The sequence below is a fragment of the Podarcis vaucheri genome (genome assembly GCF_965113315.1).
Source record: "Podarcis vaucheri genome assembly, chromosome: W".
Lineage (NCBI taxonomy): Eukaryota > Metazoa > Chordata > Lepidosauria > Squamata > Lacertidae > Podarcis > Podarcis vaucheri.
Window position 1 is genome coordinate 27,820,535 of NC_138757.1, and position 25,093 is coordinate 27,845,627.

At 46.8% G+C, this 25,093-nt stretch overlaps 1 protein-coding gene across 1 annotated transcript in view; it reads right to left on the bottom strand.

Moving 5' to 3' along the window:
* The window catches only part of LOC309523263 (uncharacterized protein), a gene marked incomplete at its 3' end in the record, with an annotated part of 70,746 nt that overhangs the window by 12,271 nt on the left and 33,382 nt on the right, over window positions 1-25,093 (bottom strand). The window contains exon 2 of the mRNA XM_082207046.1: window positions 16,556-17,502. Within this exon, the coding sequence (XP_082063172.1) occupies window positions 16,556-17,502 (947 nt within the window). The remainder of the gene's footprint in view (window positions 1-16,555; window positions 17,503-25,093) is intronic.

Below are 25,093 nucleotides of genomic sequence, written 5' to 3' on the forward strand. Positions count from 1 at the left end.
AACAAACATACATCCTAATTGTAATTAAACCAATCTTGATAACATTGTTAAGTGACTTCCTCAAATCCCCCTGGCTGAATTTCATTGTATTTCATTTTAACAGTTTTCCAAAATCAATCTTCTCAAAAAATAAAATAAATAACTTGATCACTTAACATCTTTCATTCTAGCTTTCTAATCTAGCTTTAAACATCTTAATTCCTATCCTTACATAATTAAATCGCCCAGTCAGTCTGACATCAATACCAGGGAAGATTCTGGAGCAGATCATTAAGCAAACAGTCTGTGAGCACCTAGAAAGGAATGCTGTGATCACCAATAGTCAGCATGGATTTCTGAAAAATAAGTCATGTCAGACTAACCTGATCTCATTTTTTGACAGAATTACAAGCCTGGTAGATGAAGGGAACGCAGTGGATGTAGTCTACCTAAGCCTGGTCTTATTCAACATCTTTATCAACGACTTGGATGATGGACTCAAGGGCATCCTGATCAAATTTGCAGATGACACCAAACTGGGAGGGGTGGCTAACACCCCAGAGGACAGGATCACACTTCAAAACGACCTTGACAGATTAGAGAACTGGGCAAAAACAAACAAGATGAATTTTAACAGGGAGAAATGTAAAGTATTGCACTTGGGCAAAAAAAAATGAGAGGCACAAATACAAGATGGGTGACACCTGGCTTGAGAGCAGTACATGTGAAAAGGATCTAGCAGTCTTGGTTGACCACAAACTTGGCATGAGCCAACAGTGTGACGCGGCAGCTAAAAAGGCCAATGCAATTCAGGGCTGCATCAAAAGGAGTATAGCATCTAGATCAAGGGAAGTAATAGTGCCACTGTATTCTGCTCTGGTCAGACCTCACCTGGAGTACTGTGTCCAGTTCTGGGCACCACAATTCAAGAAGGACACTGACAAACTGGAACGTGTCCAGAGGAGGGCAACCAAAATGGTCAAAGGCCTGGAAACGATGCCTTATGAGGAACGGTTAAGGGAGCTGGGCATGTTTAGCCTGGAGAAGAGGAGGTTAAGGGGTGATATGATAGCCATGTTCAAATATATAAAAGGATGTCCCATAGAGGAGGGAGAAAGGTTGTTTTCTGCTGCTCCAGAGAAGCGGACACGGAGCAATGGATCCAAACTACAAGAAAGAAGATTCCACCTAAACATTAGGAAGAACTTCCTGACAGTAAGAGCTGTTCGACAGTGGAATTTGCTGCCAAGGAGTGTGGTGGAGTCTCCTACTTTGGAGATCTTTAAGCAGAGGCTTGACAACCATATGTCAGGAGTGCTCTGATGGTGTTTCCTACTTGGCAGGGGGTTGGACTCGATGGCCCTTGTGGTCTCTTCCAACTCTATGATTCTATGATTCTATGATTCTAAATCCTAAGCCTATCTCATATTTGCAAGCTTTTACAATTAGGTTATCTTGACATAGTTAGCTAAATAAGCTTTGAATTTTGTCCATTCTTCCTGGTACTCCTCCTCCTTCTGGTCATGGTCTCTTCTAGTCAGGTCGGCTAGCTCTGGGATTCTGGATAATCTATGTGACTAGATACTTGTAATGTATGCCAGGCAATCTGGCACAAGTGGGTATGGTTGCCATCCGCCTGGAATTGCTGGGATTTGGCCGTTGGAAACAGAGAAAGAGGTCCTGCAATCCCAGGACAGGCTAGGAATCCTTATGCCTTGTACCCACCAAGAGTATCACATGCTCAACTGCAGCAGAAGGGGAGAGAGTGGACTACTGCACAGGGACTGAGAGCAGCAGTGGTGGTAGGATGGGCAGGGGAATGACTGTCCTCTAACAGGGTCCCTCCCAAAGCACCCTTAACCTGCTAATGCCCTGGAACCATGTGGAAAACCAAGTGTTCAACCGTGTCAGGAGTCAAGAGGAAAAGGTGGAAAGGGCGAAGCACAGGGAAGGGAGCTGGCACATGGCAAGATGGCACAAGGGGAAGGGCAGTGTCAGGGAATTGGAGGCTGCAGGGGAAACCATGAGGGAGGGAGACAAATATAGAGAGCCCAAGCGGGCATTCAGCAGCGTCTCTTCCTCGTCAGAGGGGGAAACTGGCAGGGGGGAGCCTAAAGCAGGACCCAACCATTCACAGGGCAAAACGAAAAGGAAGCATCATTTCCGGGAATGGGCTTGTTGGCAGCATCACAGACGAAAGTCAGATGACTCATCTGGATAGCTGAGTATGGATGTATGTGTTTGATCTCTCGTAAACGGCTTTGAAGCTGAACAATAAATCTTGTGAAGAGATGGCGCGAAGCCCGGAAAGTTGCTTTACTAGCTTATCAGCACCCTCATCCCTCACAGCATGAGTCATCTCCTCGCTGATAGCTAGTGGAAAAGGGGATTAAAACAGACGCTATGGAGAAGGAAATTGCTGACCTGAGAAAACGGAATGCCGGACTTGAAATGAGGGCTTCAGACTTGCAATCTCGGCTGGAGGAATGCAGAGCTGCGCAGAGTGGTGCCACAGGTGGGCTATTGGGAAATAGGAAAGGAGCGTGGGTGGAGGAGCGTTGGGATACTGCCAGGGAGATAAAGGCCATCATGGTTCCACGTCGCCTCCGGACGATCCATCGATATCCCGTAGATACAGTATCAGTCAATTAGCGACACGAAGCCTCAGAAATAGCTTGCCACATTCCAGAGCTCGTGCACGCTCTATCAGCAGAGTTCGCACAACAAAAGGCAAACTCAGGAGAGCATTATTTATAACTTTATTCAGCGCTGGTCAGAACAAAGAAAATAACATGACTGCCTGCTTCGATGTTTCAGGCACAGAGAGAAAAATGAAACCAATAGACAAAACAGAAACTTCCTGTGAGCAGGAAATACGTAGGCTGTGACTCAGAACAGCCTGTCCCCTTTTTAAGGTGGAACTGAAATATCCTAACATCCTCCCCCTTTCCGTGTAACCTGTAGTACCTGTGGTTCAACCCAACTGCAACTTCTGTACATAAACCTTAAGTTGTTCTCTGTTAACAACCTTAGACAACAGATCAGCAGGAATTTCATTTCCTGGCATGTAGGACACCTGAATGAGTCCTTTCTGAATACACTCTCTGAGTTCAGCTTGCAAGTCTCTGAGTTCAGCAAAGCCAAACAGGATCTATTGTCTTGATACACTTTGTCAGGGCTGCTTCAAGATCCTAGCTCACAGAGGATCACGCTAGCCAGCGGTCACTTTGTAAAAGTCTTTATTGAGTTACAGTTTCCATTCTCAAGTGGCTGCGTGCAGCTCTACGTCTTAAGGGTTAGACCGGCGAAGCTCTGTCTGAGTCCCCGCCTCCTGTACACCAACTTAATATCCTAGCCTTACTCCACCTTTTCCGCCTGACCGTTCTTCTCTGGGTCCCTCTGCCCCCCATGGTCTCTTCCTTCCGGGACTCTTCTGACGCTGACCCCCCGGACCCTTCTGTCTCCTTGCGCCGGGCTTTAGGACCTGGCTCCCTTTCCGGGCTGCTTACTGCGCCACCTTCCTGTGTATTTGAACTTGGCGCGCGCGCCCAACCTTCCACTTTCCTCCTGACCGTTTCCTCGCTCCCCGATGGAGGTGTGGCCACTCCTGACTCATGTCCTCCCTCCTGCTGCGAGCTGCCAGAACTCGGTACCTGGCGCCCTTCCTCCCCACTGCGTTCTGCTGGTGATGCTGGCCCTGATTTCCAACTGCTGCTCTCTGAGCCCCCTCTGGACCCTTCTTCCTGGGGTGCCCCCCTAAGCTCCCCCCTTGCCCTTGCCACTGGCGCTCCTTCCTGTGAATCTTCTGATTCACTGGAAAGACTAGGAGATCTCGGGTCGTCGTCATCACTCATCTTTTCTTCTGCCTCCTCCCCCTCGCTCTCTGTTTCCTCCCTTGCCCTCGCCTCTGCTCCTGAACCCCTGACATCCATCCCCCCCCTCGAAGTCCCCCCTTCCCCCCTCCCCTCCTTCCGGTGCGGGAGCTGGGTGCTGCAGTGTCCCGGGGACGAATGTCGGATACAGTTCGCTTCCCGTGGCGGGCCTCCAACTGAAGACTTCCGGTTCTTCCTCCCTGCGCTCGTCGACCACGGTCACCTCTGCCTCCATCTCTGTGCCGCCGTGCTCGAACCCAAAATCCTCCCCGTACATGTCCGCGTCCGTCTCCGCCTCAGGCGTTCCCGGGTCCGTCGCTCGGCTTGGACCCTCCAGCCACTTCCTGCGCCACTGCTCCTCTGGTCTATCGTCCCACCAATACGAGGGTTCTGAGGCCGATTCCGCTGTCGAGCCCTCCGGGGAACGAGTGTCCATTGTCGGTTCCTCATCCGAGTCGAAACCCCGAAACGTGCTGGCTGAAAGCGTCGGTGTGAAAAGCCAATCGTCGAAAAAGTCTGCTGGCATGGGCCTGTGTGGGAAGAGGGCATGAAACTCATCTTTGAGCAGAGGTTCCTCCAAAGCGTAGCCCGGCACCCAGCTGTTGGCACTGGCCGGGGTGCCCTCTCTGGTGAGAAGGTATTCTACTCCCTCCTCCCCCCATCTCGAGTCCAAAATCTCTGTGACTTCGTTGATGGGCTCCTCCTGTGGCCCTCCCCTCTGCTCGGTTCCCTCTCTGAGCGGACTCGGCGCCGTTCCCGGTTCCTGGAACCTGTGAGGTGTCTTGTAGGGAGTGAGCACCGATCTGTGGAACACCGGATGTATCCTGGAGCCTTCCGGAAGCGTCAGCCTGAAGGCTACCGAGTTGACTTGCTCTTCGACTTGGTAGGGTCCCAGCTGTTTATGTCCTAGTTTCTTCTTCGCTAACGACCTGGCCGGCACTGCGTGGGCTGCCAACCATACCCAGTCGCCCACGCGGATCTCTTCACCAACCCTCCTGTGTTTGTCCGCTTGCACCTTGTATGCGTGCTTAGCCAGCTCCAGGTGCCGCCGAAGCTGATCGTGGACCTCCTGCAACTCCGACGCGAACGCGTCTGCTGTCTGCGGCTCCCCCTCTCCCCTTCTTTCCAGTCCCGGGAAGGTTCTGGGGTGCCTTCCGTTGTTGGCGAAGAACGGCGTCACCCCCGTGGACACGTGCTTCGTGTTGTTGTAGGCGAACTCGGCGAGAGGCAGGTAATCCACCCACGTCGCGGGCTGTTGATTTGCATAACACCTCAGATACTGCTGCATGATGGCATTGACCCGCTCCGCTTGTCCGTTGGTCTGCGGGTGTCTAGCCGAAGCCAGGTTGATTTTGACGTTCAGGAAGCCCATCAGCTTCTGCCAGAAATTCGAGATGAACTGTCGCCCCCGGTCGGACAGTATAGACCGCGGCAGACCGTGGACCTTGAACACGTGATCTATGAACAGTTTGGCCGTTTGTTCCGCCGTGGCCACCTTCGCACACGGAATGAAATGTGCCATCTTGGAGAACAAGTCCACCACTACTAGCACAGCCGTTTTGCCCCTCGAGCTGGGCAGATCCGTGACGAAGTCCAGGGCGACTCTCTCCCATGGTTCGAACGGAGTTTGCAGCGGTTCCAGCAGTCCGGCCGGCAGTCTGTGCACTGGTTTGGCCCTCTGGCAGGTGTCGCACCTCGCCACGTAGTCCGCGGCTTCCCCCCTCATTCCGGGCCACCAGAAGTCTCTGGCGACTAATTCCACCGTCTTCTCCTTGCCAAAGTGCCCGGCAGTGGGCGCGTCGTGCAGCTGCTGCAGTACCTTGGCGCGAAGTTCGTCTCCCGGCACGTAGATGGCCCCTTTACGGATGAGCAAGCCATCTCGCACTTGGAACTCGTCGGTTGCAGCCGTACCCCTGTGCACCTCTGCCATCTTTGCTTGCGCGAAGGAGTCATCCTGCAACGCTCGTCGCACCGCATCCAGGTTAACTGTCGCCGAAGCGCACGCCCACACGGTCGGTGCGAAGATGTGCATGGCGGCCGCTGGCGCCGCCTCCTCTAGATACTGTGGTTTACGGGATAGGGCATCCGCCATGACGTTGGTGTCTCCTGGGACGTACTCTATTCGGAAGTCGAAGTCCGCAAAGAACTCAGCCCAACGTATCTGCCTCTGGTTCAGGAACTGCGCCGTGCGCCAGTGCTCCAGATTCTTGTGGTCCGTGCAGACCTGTACTGTGTGCTTGGCGCCGATCAGGAAGTGCCTCCACGCCTTGAATGCTGCATGAATGGCCAGCAACTCCCTGTCCCAGATGGTGTAGTTCTGTTCAGACTTGCTGAGCTTCCTGGAGTAGAACGCTGCCGGCCTCCAAGCCCCCTGCGGGTCTTTCTGCAGCAGGACAGCTCCCACGGCCCTGTCAGACACGTCCGTCTCCACCCTCATCGGCCTGCTGGGGTCGACATGCAGCAGCTGCTCTTCCGACGCGAAGAGACGCTTGAGTGCCTGAAAGGACCGCTCCGGGGGACTTCCGGGTTGGCGCGATCTGGAAATGGCGGATTCCCTCCGAGCTCCGGAGGGAATCGGCTCAGCGGTGGATGGGTCTTTGCCGTGCCGGCGACACGGGGACCCTTAAAAACCGCAGGCGCGGAAGCCTGCGGACTGAAGACTCGGCGGGTGCCTTAAGCGCCCCCCCTGATTCGCGAAGAGCCTTTTTAAAGGCTATGGAGGGGATACGGGGGACGGCGCGGCACTGAGAGTCGATCGCTACCGCCGCTGAGCGAAGCCGCGAGCCATAACTGGAGAGCGCTGACTTCCTTCCTTGAAATTTGGACTGAAAAAAAAGAACCCGTGAGTAATCTGGAACTGAACTTTAAAAATTTTATCTTCTGAATTTGAGACGACCGGGGGGTGTGCTAAAAGGAAGTCCCCCCCCCCTTGTAGACGATCCAGAGCAACGATATAAGAGCTAAGCTGGAGTGCCTACCCTGTAAAGGGTGAGTTTTAAAAAGACAGTAACTTCCAAGATTTGGAAAGGCAAATTTGAGCAGGAGAGTGGAGTGTTGGAAGAGACTTTGTTTTGTTGTAAACAACCCTCCCCCCCGGGCCCGGGAGCGACCTGCTTTGGAGCCTGTTTAGAGGAGCAGAATTTGACAGCTGTCAAAGCTGTCAAATGGACTGTTAACAGTGGAAAAATTGATATTTAAGATCTCTCCAGATTAAAAGGAGTTACAATTGAATCAAAATTGTTGGAAACAAAGAAACAATAACAGGACAGAGGATTGTTGGAGAAAAGAACATTAAGTAACCAGATTCCCTCTAGGGGGAATTCTGTGGAATTACAATGGCTGTGGGTGGAAAGATACTGAGAGAAATCGAAAGGATGTTTTCACTGGTGGGAACCTTACAGGAGCAGACTACAGCTATGAGTAAACAACTGATGACCTTGAATTCTGAAACAAGTAGTTCTGCTGAATGTAATGAGGACTTGAGTGAGAAAGAACCCACAGCTGAATTTGAAATAATAAACAAAGAAGAGGAGAAGACAAAACAAGAAAGAGAACAAGTCAAGTGGGAAAATACTAACCAGAAGCCGACATTTGGAGAACATAAGCAAGGAGACTATTGGATTAAATCCATTTTAAGCCTACGAAAGATACAGAAGACGAAAGTGGAGGCCCCGGGAGTTTATGGAATTCAGGAGCTTGAAATAAAGAAGTACAATTGGGGCCTCCACATAGACTTTGACTTTGATTATCATCAAGACTCAGGCCTTGTGGAAATTCTTCAGCAGTTGCTTCTAAATATGGGAAGAGACTATGGATTGATTGGATTGATTGTGAAGGAACTCTTTCGAGACTCGATGACCGACAAAAAGGACTACCAACAAAACCGGCGGAGAGGGACTGAAAGAGATTTGAGAGCCTCGGACGTGCGGAACCCAGGCTAAAAAATGTTATTTTGGACATGTCTTGGGAAAGGACGCAAACCGGGGATGGGAGGGAGGGAAGCATTTAAATTCAAACAACACTCAAGACCAGGGGGTTTAGTTAATAAGAAAATTATTCAAGAAAAAATGAGAAATCGAGGGAAGAGAATTGGGGTCCAACTTAGGGAAAATTTATTTTTTGTTTTTCTTTATAAAAGGATTAATATTAAGATGGAAAAGGAAATGCCAACTTGCTGACATAAATTTGGGAATAGGGAGGCAAGGGTGGGGGTGGGGGGAAGTCAAGGACTAGGGTTAGAAAATAGGATGTTAGGAAATTGTACATGTTTGTTGTCTTTTATGTTTGTTTTGGTGTTCTGTGTTTTGTTTTTGTCTATATAAAATGTGAAAACCCAATAAAAATTTTTTTTTTAAAAAAATGAAAGGACCGCTCCGCCTGTTCCGTCCAGATGAATTTCTTCTTCTTGGAACTGAGCGTGTCTGTGATGGCCGCCGTTTGCATAGCAAACCCCTTGATAAACTTGCGGTAGAAGTTCGCAAAGCCGACAAACCGCTGGACCTCCTTCCGGTTGCGCGGGCTTTTCCAATCCAACACCGCGCGAACCTTGGCGCTGTCCATGGCGAGCCCCTTGTCTGACAACTTGTAGCCCAGGAAATCCACCTCCGTCACGTCGAACTGGCACTTTTCCAGCTTGGCGTACAGCCTATGCTGCTTTAGCCTGCTCAGCACTTCCTTGACGTCGCTGTCGTGATCCTGCTGGGACTCAGAAAATATCAGGATGTCATCTAAGAAGCAGACACACGTCTTGTAGAGGAGCCCCGCTAACACGTGATGCATGAAAGCTTGAAAACAGTGGGCGCCATTTTGTAGTCCAAAAGGCATAACTCTGTATTCGTAGGTGCCTAGGGGCGTGAACATGGCTGTCTTCCACTCATCTCCTTCCCGCACGCGAATGAGGTTGTACGCCCCTCGCAGGTCCAACTTGGTGAACACGCGGCCCTTGCGTACCGCCGCAAGGAGGTCGTCGATCCTGGGCATGGGGAAGTCCGATGGCTTGGTCATGCTGTTTAAGGTCCGATAGTCCACAACGAGCCTTTTCTGGGGCGTGTCCCGCTTCTTAACAAAGAATACAGGACTGTCCCCCGCTGCCTTGGACTCCCGGATGAAACCGCGCTCCAAATTATGCTCTATGAATTCTTTGAGTTCCTGTAGTTCGTCCTCAGACATGGAATACAGCTTCCCTTTTGGTAGCGCCGCCCCTGGCAGTAGGTCAATTTTGCAGTCATATGGTCTGTGAGGGGGAAGCCTGTCCGCCTCCTTCTCGCAGAAAACCTCCAAAAATCTCAGTAAGCATGTAGGACACCTGAATGAGTCCTTTCTGAATACACTCTCTGAGTTCAGCTTGCAACTCTCTGAGTTCAGCAAAGCCAAACAGGATCTATTGTCTTGATACACTTTGTCAGGGCTGCTTCAAGATCCTAGCTCACAGAGGATCACGCTAGCCAGCGGTCACTTTGTAAAAGTCTTTATTGAGTTACAGTTTCCATTCTCAAGTGGCTGCGTGCAGCTCTACGTCTTAAGGGTTAGACCGGCGAAACTCTGTCTGAGTCCCCGCCTCCTGTACACCAACCTAATATCCTAGCCTTACTCCACCTTTTCCGCCTGACCGTTCTTCTCTGGGTCCCTCTGCCCCCCATGGTCTCTTCCTTCCGGGACTCTTCTGACGCTGACCCCCCGGACCCTTCTGTCTCCTTGCGCCGGGCTTTAGGACCTGGCTCCCTTTCCGGGCTGCTTACTGCGCCACCTTCCTGTGTATTTGAACTTGGCGCGCGCGCCCAACCTTCCACTTTCCTCCTGACCGTTTCCTCGCTCCCCGATGGAGGTGTGGCCACTCCTGACTCATGTCCTCCCTCCTGCTGCGAGCTGCCAGAACTCGGTACCTGGCGCCCTTCCTCCCCACTGCGTTCTGCTGGTGATGCTGGCCCTGATTTCCAACTGCTGCTCTCTGAGCCCCCTCTGGACCCTTCTTCCTGGGGTGCCCCCCTAAGCTCCCCCCTTGCCCTTGCCACTGGCGCTCCTTCCTGTGAATCTTCTGATTCACTGGAAAGACTAGGAGATCTCGGGTCGTCGTCATCACTCATCTTTTCTTCTGCCTCCTCCCCCTCGCTCTCTGTTTCCTCCCTTGCCCTCGCCTCTGCTCCTGAACCCCTGACACACTTGTATAGGACATTTCACAGAAACTCTGATGTCCTTAAACAGTTGCATCAACCATTCACAATCCATGAGTGAAAATGACAGGGCATTGAGTTCTGCTTCACAGGAACTTAGGCTCACTGTCGTCTGCTTTTTGCATAACCAGTCAAACAGGCAGTGGTTGTACATGTAGCATACTCCAGAAGTGCTTGTACCATCCGTGGTGTCACTTCCAAAACTTGCATCTGCAAAGATTTCAAGACCTCCAGTCTTCTGACTGGTGAACCTCAGCCTGTAGTGCAAAGTCCCTTTCAAAGCTTCAGCTAAGCAGGTTAGTGCTTACAGCTATGTCAGGTCTTGAACATCTAGCAATGAAATTCAACTTGCCTAGAATGCATCTGTACAGCGTAGTGTCAGAAAACGCTTCAGCAGTACTATCTACCTGGTAACCTATCACCAGGCGTGTCTGCTGGGTTTGCATCAACCAAATTCAACCTGGTTAATACATCAGCAATTTTCTGTGTTTGGTGTACCAGAAAATTACCTTCTTGGTCCCTCTCCACCTGCAGAGAAAGATAGTTGGATACCTCACCAAGATCCTTCATGTCAAAGTGCTCCTTCAGCTGAGCTAGGGTGCTTTGGTACAAAGCCTGATTCTTCCAAAACATCAGAAGATCATCAACAAAACATAAACAATACAGTTTGTTTTGCCCCTCCTCCTTGACAAACACACATGGATCAGCTTTGCCCTGGTGAAAACCTAGAGAAAGCAACGTCTCAGTGAGTTTTGTGTTCCAACACCTGGCACTCTGCTTGAGACCATATAAGGATTTCCGAAGTTTACAGACCATTCCCTTCTGTATCTGCATTCCATCAGGTGGAAGCATGAACAGCTCCTCCCCCAAAACCCCGTACAAAAAAGCTGTATTAATGTCATGATTGGAAACATGCAGTTTCTGTCGGGATTCAAGCTGTTATCAGAAGAAACTGGCCACTCTCCAGGCACCCGGCTTGAATCTCCGGTTGACCTCACTCTCTGCATTTCCCGGCAGGATCCAGGCAAGGTCGCGATCGGCGATCCTCCCCAACGTGAGAAGGACACACCACTCTTTCCTGCTCCCCCCCCCCCGGGAGGGGAAAGAGATAGACAGAAACGTATTTACATGTCTTTATTTCTGTCTTTTGCAGCGTTACAGAAAACACGTCTGCTCTCATCAAACTCCAACAGCAGAGAGACAAACTCCTCCTGTACTTCCTGTACAGCTCATATTACACTCTGAGCTAATTCCGGTGCTTCACACTGTGAATAGACTGTCCCTTTGTTTCCCACGGAACAGCCCCAACATTCCCATTTATGTTTTGCTTTCAAGCCAGCAGCTCGCTGCCGCATTGGTTCTATATCGTAACATACTCCCCCATATGAATCAATGTGTGCTGCGAGCAAAGTGAGATCCAGAGAAGAAAACAAACAGTTGTTATACATATAACATTCCCCTGTTGTTTCAGTTCCACCCTTGGAACTACCCGCCACTGGTTTCCCCAGTGTACCTCTCTGGTTGTCTGACTTCCAAGGAATGAGTGCATCTGCATTACCTTGGCTAGGGAATGTAGTGTTACACTTAACAACTCCCTGTTTTGTCTTCGTCTCTGACTTAGACACAGCTTCAACCTGTCTTGAGTTGTCAACAATAGTAACACATGCTACAGCTGAGCTAGCAAACTCTTTTCAATACCTCTTGGGTGGTACACCCTTTGTAACTCTCTCAGACCTACGTATGAGGTGCTGATCCTCTCTGCTCACTGGTTCAGTCTCAGGACTCTTTGGAGAACCAGTTCCAATAGTAAACAGTGGTTCATCCTTCATCTGTGAAGGTCTATCCATTGTGTGAGACTTCCTCTCAATGACTGTGTCAACTGAGCTCTGTGAGCTATCACTGTCACTCTGAGTACCACTGTAATCAGTAAAATCATCACCATCATCTGAATCGTCCTCAGTGGGAAATGTGTGAACAATTACTCTCTCCTGTTCAGGAGCACTCTCTAGAAATTTCGTGAGAATCACCTGACCAGATTCAGACAAAATTACTCTGTAGAGACCCTTTTCATAACCCACAAAAATGCCTCTGGCATTCTTTACTCCACCTGGAGCTTCAGTCCTCACATGAGACCTAAAAACCTTAAAATGGGCAACTGAAGATTTTCTATGGAACAGCTTCTCAAAAGGAGAACTTTCCAAATCTTTTGAAACCTTTCTCAACCACGTGTGACAATAACACATTAACGACTCCGCCCAAAACTCATGTGGTAAATGTGAACTCAGCAATTGCGCCTTCATGCCTTCTTGCAATTCTTTGTTCACCTGCACACAGACACCTCTGTTCCACGCTTCTGCAGAAACAGCAGTCTTGTGCCTTATCCCTTTCTTATGCAGGAAATCCTGAAAATCCTGTAAAAGAAAAACTGGCTTTTCATCTGTGAAAAGACAATCAATGTTAGCATCATGAACATTCTTAACTTTGTCACAAAACTGTTTAAACCTTTCTAAGGCTTCTTGTGGTTTCTCCAACACATATACCCAGACATAATGAGAGAAATAATCCGCACACACAAGATGATATCTTGCATTGCCTCTAGAAGGTGCTAGAGGACCAATCACATCAGCATACACCCACTGAAATGCCCTGTCGACCCTGGTCGTCTTCTTGACGTTCTTTGACACACCTGCGAGAGAAATTATGTTAGAATCAGATGCATTACAATTCATGCAATCACTTTGATCAAAAGTCAACAAATACAGTCCATCTTTCTTTCTGGCAGAAAGATACAGTTCTCCATCTTTGAAGATCTTGCAGCTTTCTCTATCATAGGACAAAGTCAGTCCTTTCTTTGTGATCTGCGAAACACTCAGCAGATTGAACTTTAAATCAGGAACCAAATACACATTGTTGATAGTCAAGTTCAGACTCTCAAGATACACAGTTCCAAACCCAGTCGCTTCCAGATCCTGACCGTTGGCCTGTTTCACAGCGAAGCTTTGCTTCTTAAACGTTGAAAACAGTCCTTTGTTCGATGTCATGTGTTGAGTGCACCCCGTGTCCAAAATAAACGTGTTCTCCACTTCTGGTGTGGCTCCGTTCGACATCAAAGCCTTTGCAGGTTTAACCTGGGACTTGGTATGACTTTTGCCTGACGCTTCAGGCTTTGCAGAGCTCCCCTTGGCTCCTTTCTGTTGACGTGGTTTCTTACAGTTCCTCTGAAGATGCCCTGTCTGTCCACAATTGAAACAATGCACAACGTTCAAAGCAACAGCCTGTTCTTCACTAGCAATAGCAGTGGGGGTGTCAGTACTCCGAGCTTCTCTCCACCTGTCTTTGACATCTATTGCAGCAAGTCGATCTCTCTCATTGAGAACGACAGCGCACACGCTCTCCGCCGTGAGATCCGCTGCAGGTAGAGAACCATGTTGACTTGCAACTGTTTTATAAGTCCGATTAAGGCTGTTTATAATCATGAAGCAGAATATCTCTTCCTGTAGAGGGAAATTGCGTTCTGCCATCTGCTGGCGTAAGAATTTCATCTCTGTCAAATGCGCTTGTACATCTCCATCGGGCGCAAGCCTCAGATTGGTCAGCTTTTCAAAATGCAGCAACGCTGAAGAACCAGCATCTCTTTGATGTATTCTACACAGCGTCTGCCAAATCTCTCGCGCGTCATTTAAATCCTGAATATGCACGAGCTGGTCATCCAAGACACACAGAATTATGGCCGTCCTGGCTTTCACATTCTGTGAATTCCAACCTGGCGTTGGTGCTGCAGGGATGGGGTTCTCAATCACCCCAAAAATCCTCTGATTCTGAAGCAGGGCTTTCATCTTTACAGACCATGAGGAATAATTGTCATTAGTCAGTGGAGGTGGGTAAGGTAAGCCTCCCCCCTCCTTGGCATCCATTTTGAATCCAAGCCTCAGCTCTCACTCTCGAGCCTGTAAAATCCAAGAGTCAATTGGTTGTTTACTGCCTCACACCTGGCAGTTCAACGCAAGCTGTTTGAAAGTCTTTCCAAAAGCAGCTTTTGTAGACAAAACATTCGCTGTTTCCCAGCCTTCACACTGTGCCAGCCCCTTTTGCCGTTGTTTGCCAGTAACTTTCCACTGCACTGACGTATCGTTGCTTAGCAACTATACATTCCAGGCATACCAAGATAAGCGAAGTATGCGGCTTTCTTACAGTGCTGGTTTCATCCAAACGCAGACACTCAGTGAACCGAAGAATGTCTCAATTCGCGTTCACTTTCACAGCCATAAAATCAGCATACCTTAGGGGTTCCGTTGCTCAGTAAACACCTTCTGCGGTGCCCAGCCGTCTGTGTAGCTCCCAGCTGCACGTTACTGCTTTTCCCTTCTCCTGGTGCAGAGGATGAAGAACGATCCATCAACCTCTCTTCCAGCTTACATGGATCAAAACCATCGGCCCATTGCTACCAGATGTCGGGATTCAAGCTGTTATCAGAAGAAACTGGCCACTCTCCAGGCACCCGGCTTGAATCTCCGGTTGACCTCACTCTCTGCATTTCCCGGCAGGATCCAGGCAAGGTCGCGATCGGCGATCCTCCCCAACGTGAGAAGGACACACCACTCTTTCCTGCCCCCCCCGGAGGGGAAAGAGATAGACAGAAACATATTTACATGTCTTTATTTCTGTCTTTTGCAGCGTTACGGAAAACACGTCTGCTCTCATCAAACTCCAACAGCAGAGAGACAAACTCCTCCTGTACTTCCTGTACAGCTCATATTACACTCTGAGCTAATTCCGGTGCTTCGCACTGTGAATAGACTGTCCCTTTGTTTCCCACAGAACAGCCCCAACATTCCCATTTATGTTTTGCTTTCAAGCCAGCAGCTCGCTGCCGCATTGGTTCTATATCGTAACAGTTTCTCCTCTGCAGCAATCTTGAGCATTAGCCGAATGCTCTCATACTTGACGGTGGGTGAGTAGGTCTCGTGGTAATCCTGTCCTGGTACCTGTGAAAAACCTCTGGCAACCAATCTGGCTTTCTGTCTGACAACCTTGCCATTCTGGTCTGTCTTGGTCTTGAAGACCCATTTGCTGCCAACCAGTCTCATTCCTGGGACTACCGGTACCAGCTCCCAAGTTTGGTTCCTGTTCAAGGAATCAACTTCAGCCTTCATGGCATTAAGCCAAGGCTCAGCATCTTTAGAGGTTAACTCCTGAACCTCTTTGAAGCTTGAAGGTTCCCACACCTTCTCTGAGCTACTAAGAACAGCAGTTGCTGTCTTAGCAAACTCATCAGCAAATCTCTTTGGAGGTTTGCCTTTCGTGGCTCTTTCAGATCTGCGTACTATACGCAAGTCTTCTTGATTCATCTCCTCCTTCTTAGGAGAAAAATGACCAATGGTGAACAGTGGTTCTTCCAGTTCATTGTCAGACACATCAGATGGTCTGACTGAGGCCTTTGCGCTCTTGTAGTCTGCTGAGTCATCACTGTCGCTGACACCAGCAGCAGCGCCGCCCACTGAACTGGAATCCGAACTCTGATCATCATCATCATCATCCTCAGCTTCCTCAGCTTCTTCTTCTACCTCAACATCACCTGCTTTTTTCACATCACCTTCATCTTCCTCTGGGTAACTCTGGAAAATTCCCACATTTCCCCCCCACTTAGGATTGTACTCAACACTCTTTGTGAACTTAATGGACTTAGAGGCAGTCAACCATACTCTGTATGCACCTTTTTCGTACCCCATGAATAAACCATGTGCCCCACGCTTCCCAAGCTTGTTGCTCTGTGGGGTGTGTACCCACATGACAGAACCAAAGATTCCTATGTGCTTGACATAAGGTTTATTACCAAACATCTTCTCATAGGGAGTACAACCAATAGGTGATGACAGACTCCTGTTAAAAGTGTAATCATACGAGTTCAAAGACTCCCCCCCAAAACTTCTCAGGGAGATTGGCATCATGCAACAAGGTTTTCATGCCTTGAAGCAATGTTTGCTTTGCTTGCTCACAAACCTCCCATGGGGATCCAGGACTTGAGAGGCTATGCTGGATTCCCTTCTCAGTCAGGAAAGCTTCAAACTGCTGAGAAGTGAATTCAGCCTCTCGATTAGTAAACAAACAGCCAATGTGTTTACTGTGAACATTCTCCAACCAGGCACAGAATGCCTTGAACCTAGGAAATGCTTCTGATTTCTGCTGGAGCATAAAGACATGAATGTACCTGGAAAAATAATCAATTAAAACCATGAAGTACCTTGCTCCTCCCAGAGAGGGCGCTAGTGGACCAACCAGGTCTGCGTGGACTAGCTGGTAGGGTCTGGAAGCCTGCCTGCTAGACTCCTTGCCTTTTGGAGCAACCTTCACCTTGTTCTCTGCACAAGATACACATTTCATGTGAAACTTACAGGGCTTGATGTTCAAACCCTGAACCAACTCAGGCATCTTGGCCAGTGTCTGCCAAGACATGTGAGCAAACCTTCTGTGTGCCTCGTGAATGCATCCTGAATGAAGAACTTTGTTAGTTTGTGCAACACAACAAGAATCTACATTAGACACAGCAGCACCATTGTCATCATAAGTTATACAGAACAAACCATCTATAAACTTTGCATGCAAACTGTCCTCTTTGCCTTTCCTGATGACACAGACGCTCCTCTTGAAGGAAATCTCAAAGCCACGCCCAGTCAGCTGTGGGACACTGAGCAAATTGTCTGCAGCACCTGGAACATAAAGTACATCTTTGATGGTAGTGTGCAGACTTGCCAGTTTCACAGTCCCAACTCCTGCAATTCGCAACGTCTTTCCATCAGCCTGGTGGATCTCTCCATCTTGAGGTGTGAAGGAGATAAAAAGGTGCCGATCCTTTGTTAGACGGCGGGTGGCTCCAGAGTCAATAATAAATCTGGCCTTGGCCTTTGGAGCAGCTTTTCCAGCAAGCAAAACCTTGTTTTCCACTGGCGTGGGCTTTTTCTCCTGCTTGCCCCCCTGCTCCTGGCCATCAAACTTGCCTTTAGCCTTTGGTGAAGCTGTGCCAGCAAACAAAGCCTTGTTTTCCACTGGTGTGGGCTTTACACCCCCCTTCTGCTTCGGGCCATCTGCAGGCATCTGTCTCTGTTTACTTCTGGCCTTCCGGCCTCTGCAGAGACGATGACCTTGGTTCCCATGAGAAACAGAGCTCTCAGCTGCTGACTCCTTGGCTCCCCCTGGAGGCTGGAATGCTGCTTGGGATGACATCACAGTCAGCTCCCCCTGCAGCTTGCAACCGGTGCCCTCGGCATCCCTGCATTCATTCGCATTTTGGGAAACAGCCAGGACCTCCGATGCAGTCAAACTCTGGGCTGGGATGACCGGCAGATGGGCTACTTTCAAAGCATTCCACATCTGACGTGCTGTCACATTGCCAGCTAGCGTAGCAATTTCCTCCAGAGAGACAGACAAGACAATTACGTCTATGGCCCTTGAATCTTGGGCCCTCCATCTATCTGTCAGAGGAACTGGAGGGGCTTCACACACAGTATGCCACACTCCAAATTGTCGAAGCAAACTCTCACACCACACAGCCCAGGTCTCATAATTGTGCCGATTTAACTTTGGGCACTCAGTGCCTTCAGAGGCTTGGAAAAACTCCATTATAGGCTTTTACTTGAGCCATGAGCCTTTATGCCTTCAAAAACTTCTTATCTTGGCAGCTCATAAATCACGAAGCCTCTGGCGCGGCTCCCAGGCCAATTACGCCAGCCGGACATCAAAGAGACTCTGCCGCGGCAACAGAAAAACCTTTGCATTTGCTTTTCCCCACATACCTCTCACAGTCTCTCGCAGTCTTATTCTCCTGTAAGTGCCGTGAATCTGGGCCCAAAACCTGTTGTTGGGATACTGCCAGGGAGACAAAGGCCATCATGGTTCCACATCGCCTCCGGACGATCCATCGATCTCCCGTAGATACGTTATCAGTCAATTAGCGACACGAAGCCTCAGAAATAGCTTGCCAAATTCCAGAGCTCGTGCACGCTCTATCAGCAGAGTTCGCACAACGAAAGGCGCACTCAGGAGAGCATTATTTATAACTTTATTCAGCGTTGGTCAGAACAAAGAAAAAAACATGACTGCCTGCTTCGATGTCTCAGGCACAAAGAGAAAACGAAAGCAATAGACAAAACAGAAACTCACAACAGCCTGTCCCCTTTTTAAGGTGGAATGGAAATATCCTAACAGTTTAATGGGGACCTGGAAAGTTATTTGGATTTTAAGATGGAAATTCAATATTTTCTGGAGCTTGAGAGTGCTCAATTCCCTAACAATGCCCAGAAAGTTTCCTACCTAATTAGCCACCTGTCGGGAAGTGCCAAGAGTTGGGTGAGGCCGTTAATTGCCTCTAATCCTGAAGCTCTCAGAAGTTTGCCCAAGTTTTGGCAAGCGATGGACTTTATGTACTCAGATCAAAGTTACATTGACAAGATGCAGGAGGAGCTTTTGGAGTTGAAGCAAGGCAGAGCTACAGTAAGGAGCTACTGGTCAGAATTTGCGATGTTTGTGCACAAACTGGGATGGGACTTGCAATCAGAGCCTGTGCAAACTTTGTGTAAGCATGGATTGAACGCGGAAGTTAAGGATGAGCTTGCTAGAGGTCCCCGACCCAAAGATATGGATGAGTTAACGAATACTGCCAGGGAGTATAACTGCCAATAATGTTGGGATACTGCCAGGGAGACAAAGTCCATCATGGCCCCGCGTCGCTTCCGGACTTCCATCGATCTCCCGTAGACACGCAGTATCAGCAATTAGCGACACGAGCTCCAGAAATAGCTTGCCACATTCCAGAGCTGACGCACGCTCTTATCAGCAGATAGTGCACAGCGAAAGATGCACGCAGGAGAGCATTATTTATAAGTTTATTCTGCGTTAGTCAGAACAGAGAAAAAACATGACCGCCTGCTTCAGCGTTCAGGCACCGAGAGAGAGAAAAGAATGCAACAGAAAACATAAACTTCCTGTCAACAGGAAATACGCAGACTCTGTGACTCACAAAGCCTGCTCCCTCTTAAGATGGAATGGAAATATCCTAACATCCTCCCCCTTTCCGTGTAACCTGTAGTACCTGTGGTTCAATCCAATTGCAACCTTTGTACGTAAACCTTAAGTTGTTCTCTGTTAACAACCTTAGACAACAGATCAGCAGGAATTTCATTTCCTGGCATGTAGGACACCTGGATGAGTCCTTTCTGAATACACTCTCTTGCACGATGTAGCTTAATCTGCAAGTACTTGGTTCTTTGCTTGCAACTCTCTGAGTTCAGCAAAGCCAAAGAAGATCTATTGTCTTGATACACTCGTATAGGACATTTCACAGAAACTCTTATGTCCTTAAACAGTTGCATCAACCATTCACAATCCATGAGTGAAAATGACAGAGCATTGAGTTCTGCTTCACAGGAACTTAGGCTCACTGTCGTCTGCTTTTTGCACAACCAGTCAAACAGGCAGTGGTTATACATGTAGCATACTCCAGAAGTGCTTGTACCATCCGTGGTGTCACTTCCAAAACTTGCATCTGCAAAGATTTCAAGACCTCCAGTCTTCTGACTGGTGAACCTCAGCCTGTAGTGCAAAGTCCCTTTCAAATAGTGGGCTATGCGCTTCAGAGCTTTCCAATCCTGAACAGTAGGATTGTTAGCATGTCTGCTAAGCAGGTTAGTGCTTACAGCTATGTCGGGTCTTGAACATCTAGCAATGAAATTCAACTTGCCTAGAATGCATATGTACAGCGTAGTGTCAGAAAACGCTTCAGCAGTACTATCTACCTGGTAACCTGTCACCATTGGTGTGTCTGCTGGGTTTGCATCAACCAAATTCAACCTGTTTAATACATCAGCAATTTTCTGTGTTTGGTGTACCAGAAAATTACCTGCTTGGTCCCTCTCCACCTGCAGAGAAAGATAGTTGGATACCTCACCAAGATCCTTCATGTCAAAGTGCTCCTTCAGCTGAGCTAGGGTGCTTTGGTACAAAGCCTGATTCTTCCAAAACATCAGAAGATCATCAACAAAACATAAACAATACAGTTTGTTTTGCCCCTCCTCCTTGACAAACACACACGGATCAGCTTTGCCCTGGTGAAATCCTAGAGAAAGTAATGTCTCAGTGAGTTTTGTGTTCCAACACCTGGCACTCTGCTTGAGACCATATAAGGACTTCCGGAGTTTACAGACCATTCCCTTCTGTATCTGCATTCCATCAGGTGGAAGCATGTACTCCCCCAAAATCCCGTACAAAAAGGCTGTATTAATGTCATGATGGGAAACATGCAGTTTCTCCTCTGCAGCAATCTTGAGCATCAGTGGAATGCTCTCATATTTGACGGTGGGAGAGTAGGTCTCGTGTTAATCCTGTCCTGGTACCTGTGAAAAACCTCTGGCAACCAATCTGGCTTTCTGTCTGACAACCTTGCCATTCTGTTTTGTTTTGTTTTATAAAATATTTTATTGACTTTTTCAGATACAAAGTTAAGAATATACACAGAAGAAAGAAATACAGAAAAAGAAACAACAAAAGAAAAAAGAAAAAATCCAACCATTCAAGTCATTTTTGTATAACCAACCAAACTTCCCCACATCTCCCCTACCCTGCCTTCTTTATAATAAAAATATCAGCAAATTATTACCTTGTTTCATACCTTATTTTGTACTTTTCAAATGTTATATTTCTGAGTTTAAAGTACTTTTTATCAATTACTTATACCTTGAATTAAACATAGTATTACTTTAAATTTTGACCTTTTCATATTTAAAACTTAGTTTCCTGTTCCACAAAATCTAATTGCTGGAGCTAAAGTTTCCGAATCGTGCAAGTTCTTAACATTCATGCAACTTATAATGTTTTTGTAAATAGTCCTTAAATTTTTTCCAGTCCTCTTCCACTGTTTCTTCTCCCAAATCTCGGATTCTGCCAGTCATTTCAGCCAGTTCCATATAGTCCATCAATTGCGTCTGCCCACTCTTCCAGTGTGGGCAAATCTTGGGTCTTCCAGTATTTTGCAATGTGTATTCTTGCTGCTGTAGTCGCATACATAAAGAAAGTTCTGTCCTTCTTTAACACTTTCTGACCAACAATGCCCAAGAGGAAGGCCTCTGGTCTCTTGGTAAAGGTATATTTAAATACCTTTTTTAACTCATTATAGATCGTTTCCCAGAAGGCCTTCACTCTTGGACAAGTCCACCAGAGGTGAAAGAATGTCCCTTCAGCCTCCTTACATTTCCAGCATTTATTATCAGACAGGTGATATATCTTTGCGAGTTTGACTGGGGTCATGTACCACCTATATATCATTTTCATAATATTTTCCTTCAAGGCATTACATGCCGTGAATTTCATTCCGGTGGTCCATAACCTTTCCCAGTCCTCAAACATGATGTTGTACCCAATATCCTGTGCCCATTTTATCATGGCTGATTTGACTGTCTCATCCTGAGTGTTCCATTTAAGCAGCAAGTTATACATTCTCGAAAGTACCTTAGTTTTTGGTTCAAGCAATTCTGTCTCTAGTTTCGATTTTTCCACCTGGAATCCTATTTTTTTATCCAGTGTAAAAACCTCTTGAATTTGAGCGTAATGTAACCAATCTCGCACCTTATGCTTTAATTTTTCTAAGCTCTGCAACCTCCAATTGTCTCCAATTTTTTCTATTATTTCCCAATATTTCGGCCAACCGGCCTCCATATTGAGTCTTTTTTGGGCCTTAGCCTCCATTGGTGATAAGCATCTCAGGGTCTTGTTTTCTAATAAGTCTTTGTATTTTGTCCAGACAATAAATATTGCTTTTCTGACAATATGATTTTTAAACATTTTATGAACCTTTACCTTGTCGTACCACAAATAAGCATGCCATCCAAAAGCATTATTAAACCCTTCCAGATCTAGGACATCAGTGTTCTCTAGGAGTAACCAGTCCTTCATCCAGCAGAAAGCTGCAGCTTCATAATATAACCTTAAAAATCCCCCTTTTTCCTTTGCATCAGTTAGAATTTTAAATTTTATTCTGGGCTTTTTGCCCTGCCAGACAAACTTAGAGATGTCTTTCTGCCACTTTCCAAAGCATTCCACTCTGTCCACAATCTGTAGGGTTTGAAACAAAAACAACATCTTTGGCAATACATTCATTTTTATAGCTGCAATTCTACCCAACAAGGAAAGTTTCAATCTTGACCAAATTTCTAAATCCTTTTTAATTTCTAACCAACATTTTTCATAATTGTCTTTGAATAAATTCAAATTTTTAGCAGACAAATTAACCCCTAGGTATTTCACTTTTTTGACCACATTTAACTCTGTCTCTTTCTGAAACCCTTCTGCTTCTAAAAATGTCAATTCTCCCCCCAAAAAAACCTTAGTTTTTTGCTTATTCAGCTTAAATCCCACCACCCGACCAAACTCATTAATCAGTTCTAAAACTCTTTTCGTACTAGATTCTGGCTCCTGTAATGTTAAAACCAAGTCATCTGCAAAGGCTTTCAGTTTATATTGTTTCACTCCGACCTGTATTCCTTGCACCAACCGGTCCTCCTTAATCATGTTCAAAAGCACCTCCAGGACTGAAATAAATAACAGAGGGGATAGAGGGCACCCTTGTCGTGTTCCTTTTTCGATTTTAAACTCTTCTGTCACCACATTGTTAACTATCAATTTAGCTTTTTGCTCTGAATAAATTGCCTCTATTCCATTTTCAAACCCCCGTCCCACTCCCATCCCTTCCAGATTTTTCTTCATAAACTTCCAAGAGATGTTGTCAAAGGCCTTCTCCGCATCAATAAAGATTAACACTGCTTTTGTATTAGTATTGGTTTGCAAAAGTTCCAAGATGTCAATAATATACCTAGTGTTATCAAACAAATGTCTACCTGGGAGAAAGCCTGCCTGGTCTTTATGAATTACTTCGTTTAACACTTTTTAAAATCTGTTTGCCAAATTATCTGCAAAAATTTTGTAATCCACATTAAGGAGTGAGATGGGACGGTAGTTCTTAAGTTGAGTCTTTTCAGATTCCGATTTGGGTATCAATGTGATGAAAGCTTCTTTCCACGATTCCGGCGCCTTCTTCCCCTCCATAATCTGGTTACAGACCTCCAATAATGGTTGTAACAAAATTTCTTTCAATATCTTATAATACTTGGAGGTAAGTCCATCTGGTCCTGGAGATTTGCCTAGTTGCATATTCTGGATGGCACCCTCAATTTCTTGTTGTGTTATTTTATAATTCAGGATTGTTCTCTTTTCCTGGGATAGTTTTGGTAGTCCATTATTTTTTAGAAATTGGTCTATCTCAGTCTCATCCTGCGGCCCTTCCGTATAAAGTTTTTTAAAATATCTCTGGAAGCACTTTCTAATTTCCTCGGGTTTCTGGATATTTCTCCCTTCAATTTCTAGGTTAGTAACCGTGTTCAATTTTTGTCTCTTTTTCAACTGCCATGCTAGCAGTTTCCCACATTTATTCGCTGATTCAAATGATCTTTGTTTCATCTGTTTAATTTTCCACTCTACTTCTTGGTTTATCAATTTAGCATATTGTGCTTGATAGAATTTAATTTCTCTCAGAACCTCCTGTGATTTTGGTTTTGATCTCAGTTTTTTCTCACCATCTCTTATCTTCTCTAAGATCTTATCCTTTTTTCCATTCCAAAGTCTTTTCTTTATCGTATTCTGTTGTATCAAAAACCCTCTCATGACTGCTTTACTTGCGTCCCAGATTGTTCTTTTTTCCACCGTAGTGTTCAAATTTATTTCAAAATAATCCTTTAAAGTTTTTTGGGCCTTCTTCACAATCTCCTGATCTCTTAATAGGGTGTCATTCATTTTCCATCTGAAGGAACTGATTGGAGTAAGTCTCATTTCCACTTTCATAGCGTTATGGTCGGAGCAAGTTTTTGGGCAGATTTCCACTTTTCTAGTCTTAGGTGCCAGCCCTCTAGTGATCCATATTTGGTCGATTCTTGTCCATGACAGATGGGCTTCAGAAAAGAAAGTTCCTTCTTTACCTAAGGGGTTCTTTGTCCTCCATATATCAATCAAGTCCATATTGTCAGTTAGTTCAAAGAAAGTTTTAGGTAGTCTGCCGTCTTTTGTTAGATTTTGATTTTGTGACTTGTCCATATTTGTAGAGACCACCCCGTTCATATCTCCCATCATAATGATGTTGGTATATGTTAGGGTGTGAAACCTAAGACGCTGGCAAGTTAGCAATGTCATGTGACTTTAAGTAGTCAAGCTCGTTAAGTTGTTAAGTTGCTCAGTATATAAAGAGTGTTTGTTTTCTCTGCCTGTGTGGGGCGTGAAGCAAAAATGTCTGAAAGCTCCGGAGGTGTTTCTGTTATCTTTCTGCAATAAACCTGTCTTTGGAAAGACAGGCTTCCCTGTGTCGTTATTTCTTTGCTGCTGAGACTCTGAAGCTTGTACTGCAACAAGAATCTCTGCACTGGACTTAATTAATACTCTGCAAAGAGAGCTGTTGCTGGTGGCGCAGCGGAAGCGTTTACTGGACCAGGACACAAACTCTCTTAGGTTATGGACCCCTTCTACGTTTCTACAGCTGTATTGTGTGCAGAGAAAGTGAGAGCAGCTTTCAGATGAGAGAAGACCGGCTTGGTCGTAAATCCAGCTCTTAAAGGAACTGAGAGGCTGGAGGCGTCTGAAAAGTGAGTAAGACAAATCCCAAGGGGAAAGAGAAGAAAGGGCACACAGAGGGAGTAGCAGCAGACCCCAAGAATGGCAGTGGAAAATTTCCAGGTTCCCTTTACAAAGTTGAACTCTGCTAATTACGTGCAGTGGTCTAAGAGGGCACAAGTCTGGTTGGAAGCCAAAGAAGTGTGGGCTGACTATGTCCAGAGGCGAAAGCCGTTTGTGGCTGTTGCAGCAGATGCCACAGCAGAGCAACAGGCTGCTGCACATGCTCAGAACAGGGAACATGATAAAATGGACACTAAAGCTAGATGCATGTTGATGGTATCGATAGACGATTCCCAATTACCTCATGTGGAAAATTTAAGGTCTGCATTTGAAATTTGGGAAGCTCTTAGGCGAATTCACCATAGAGCC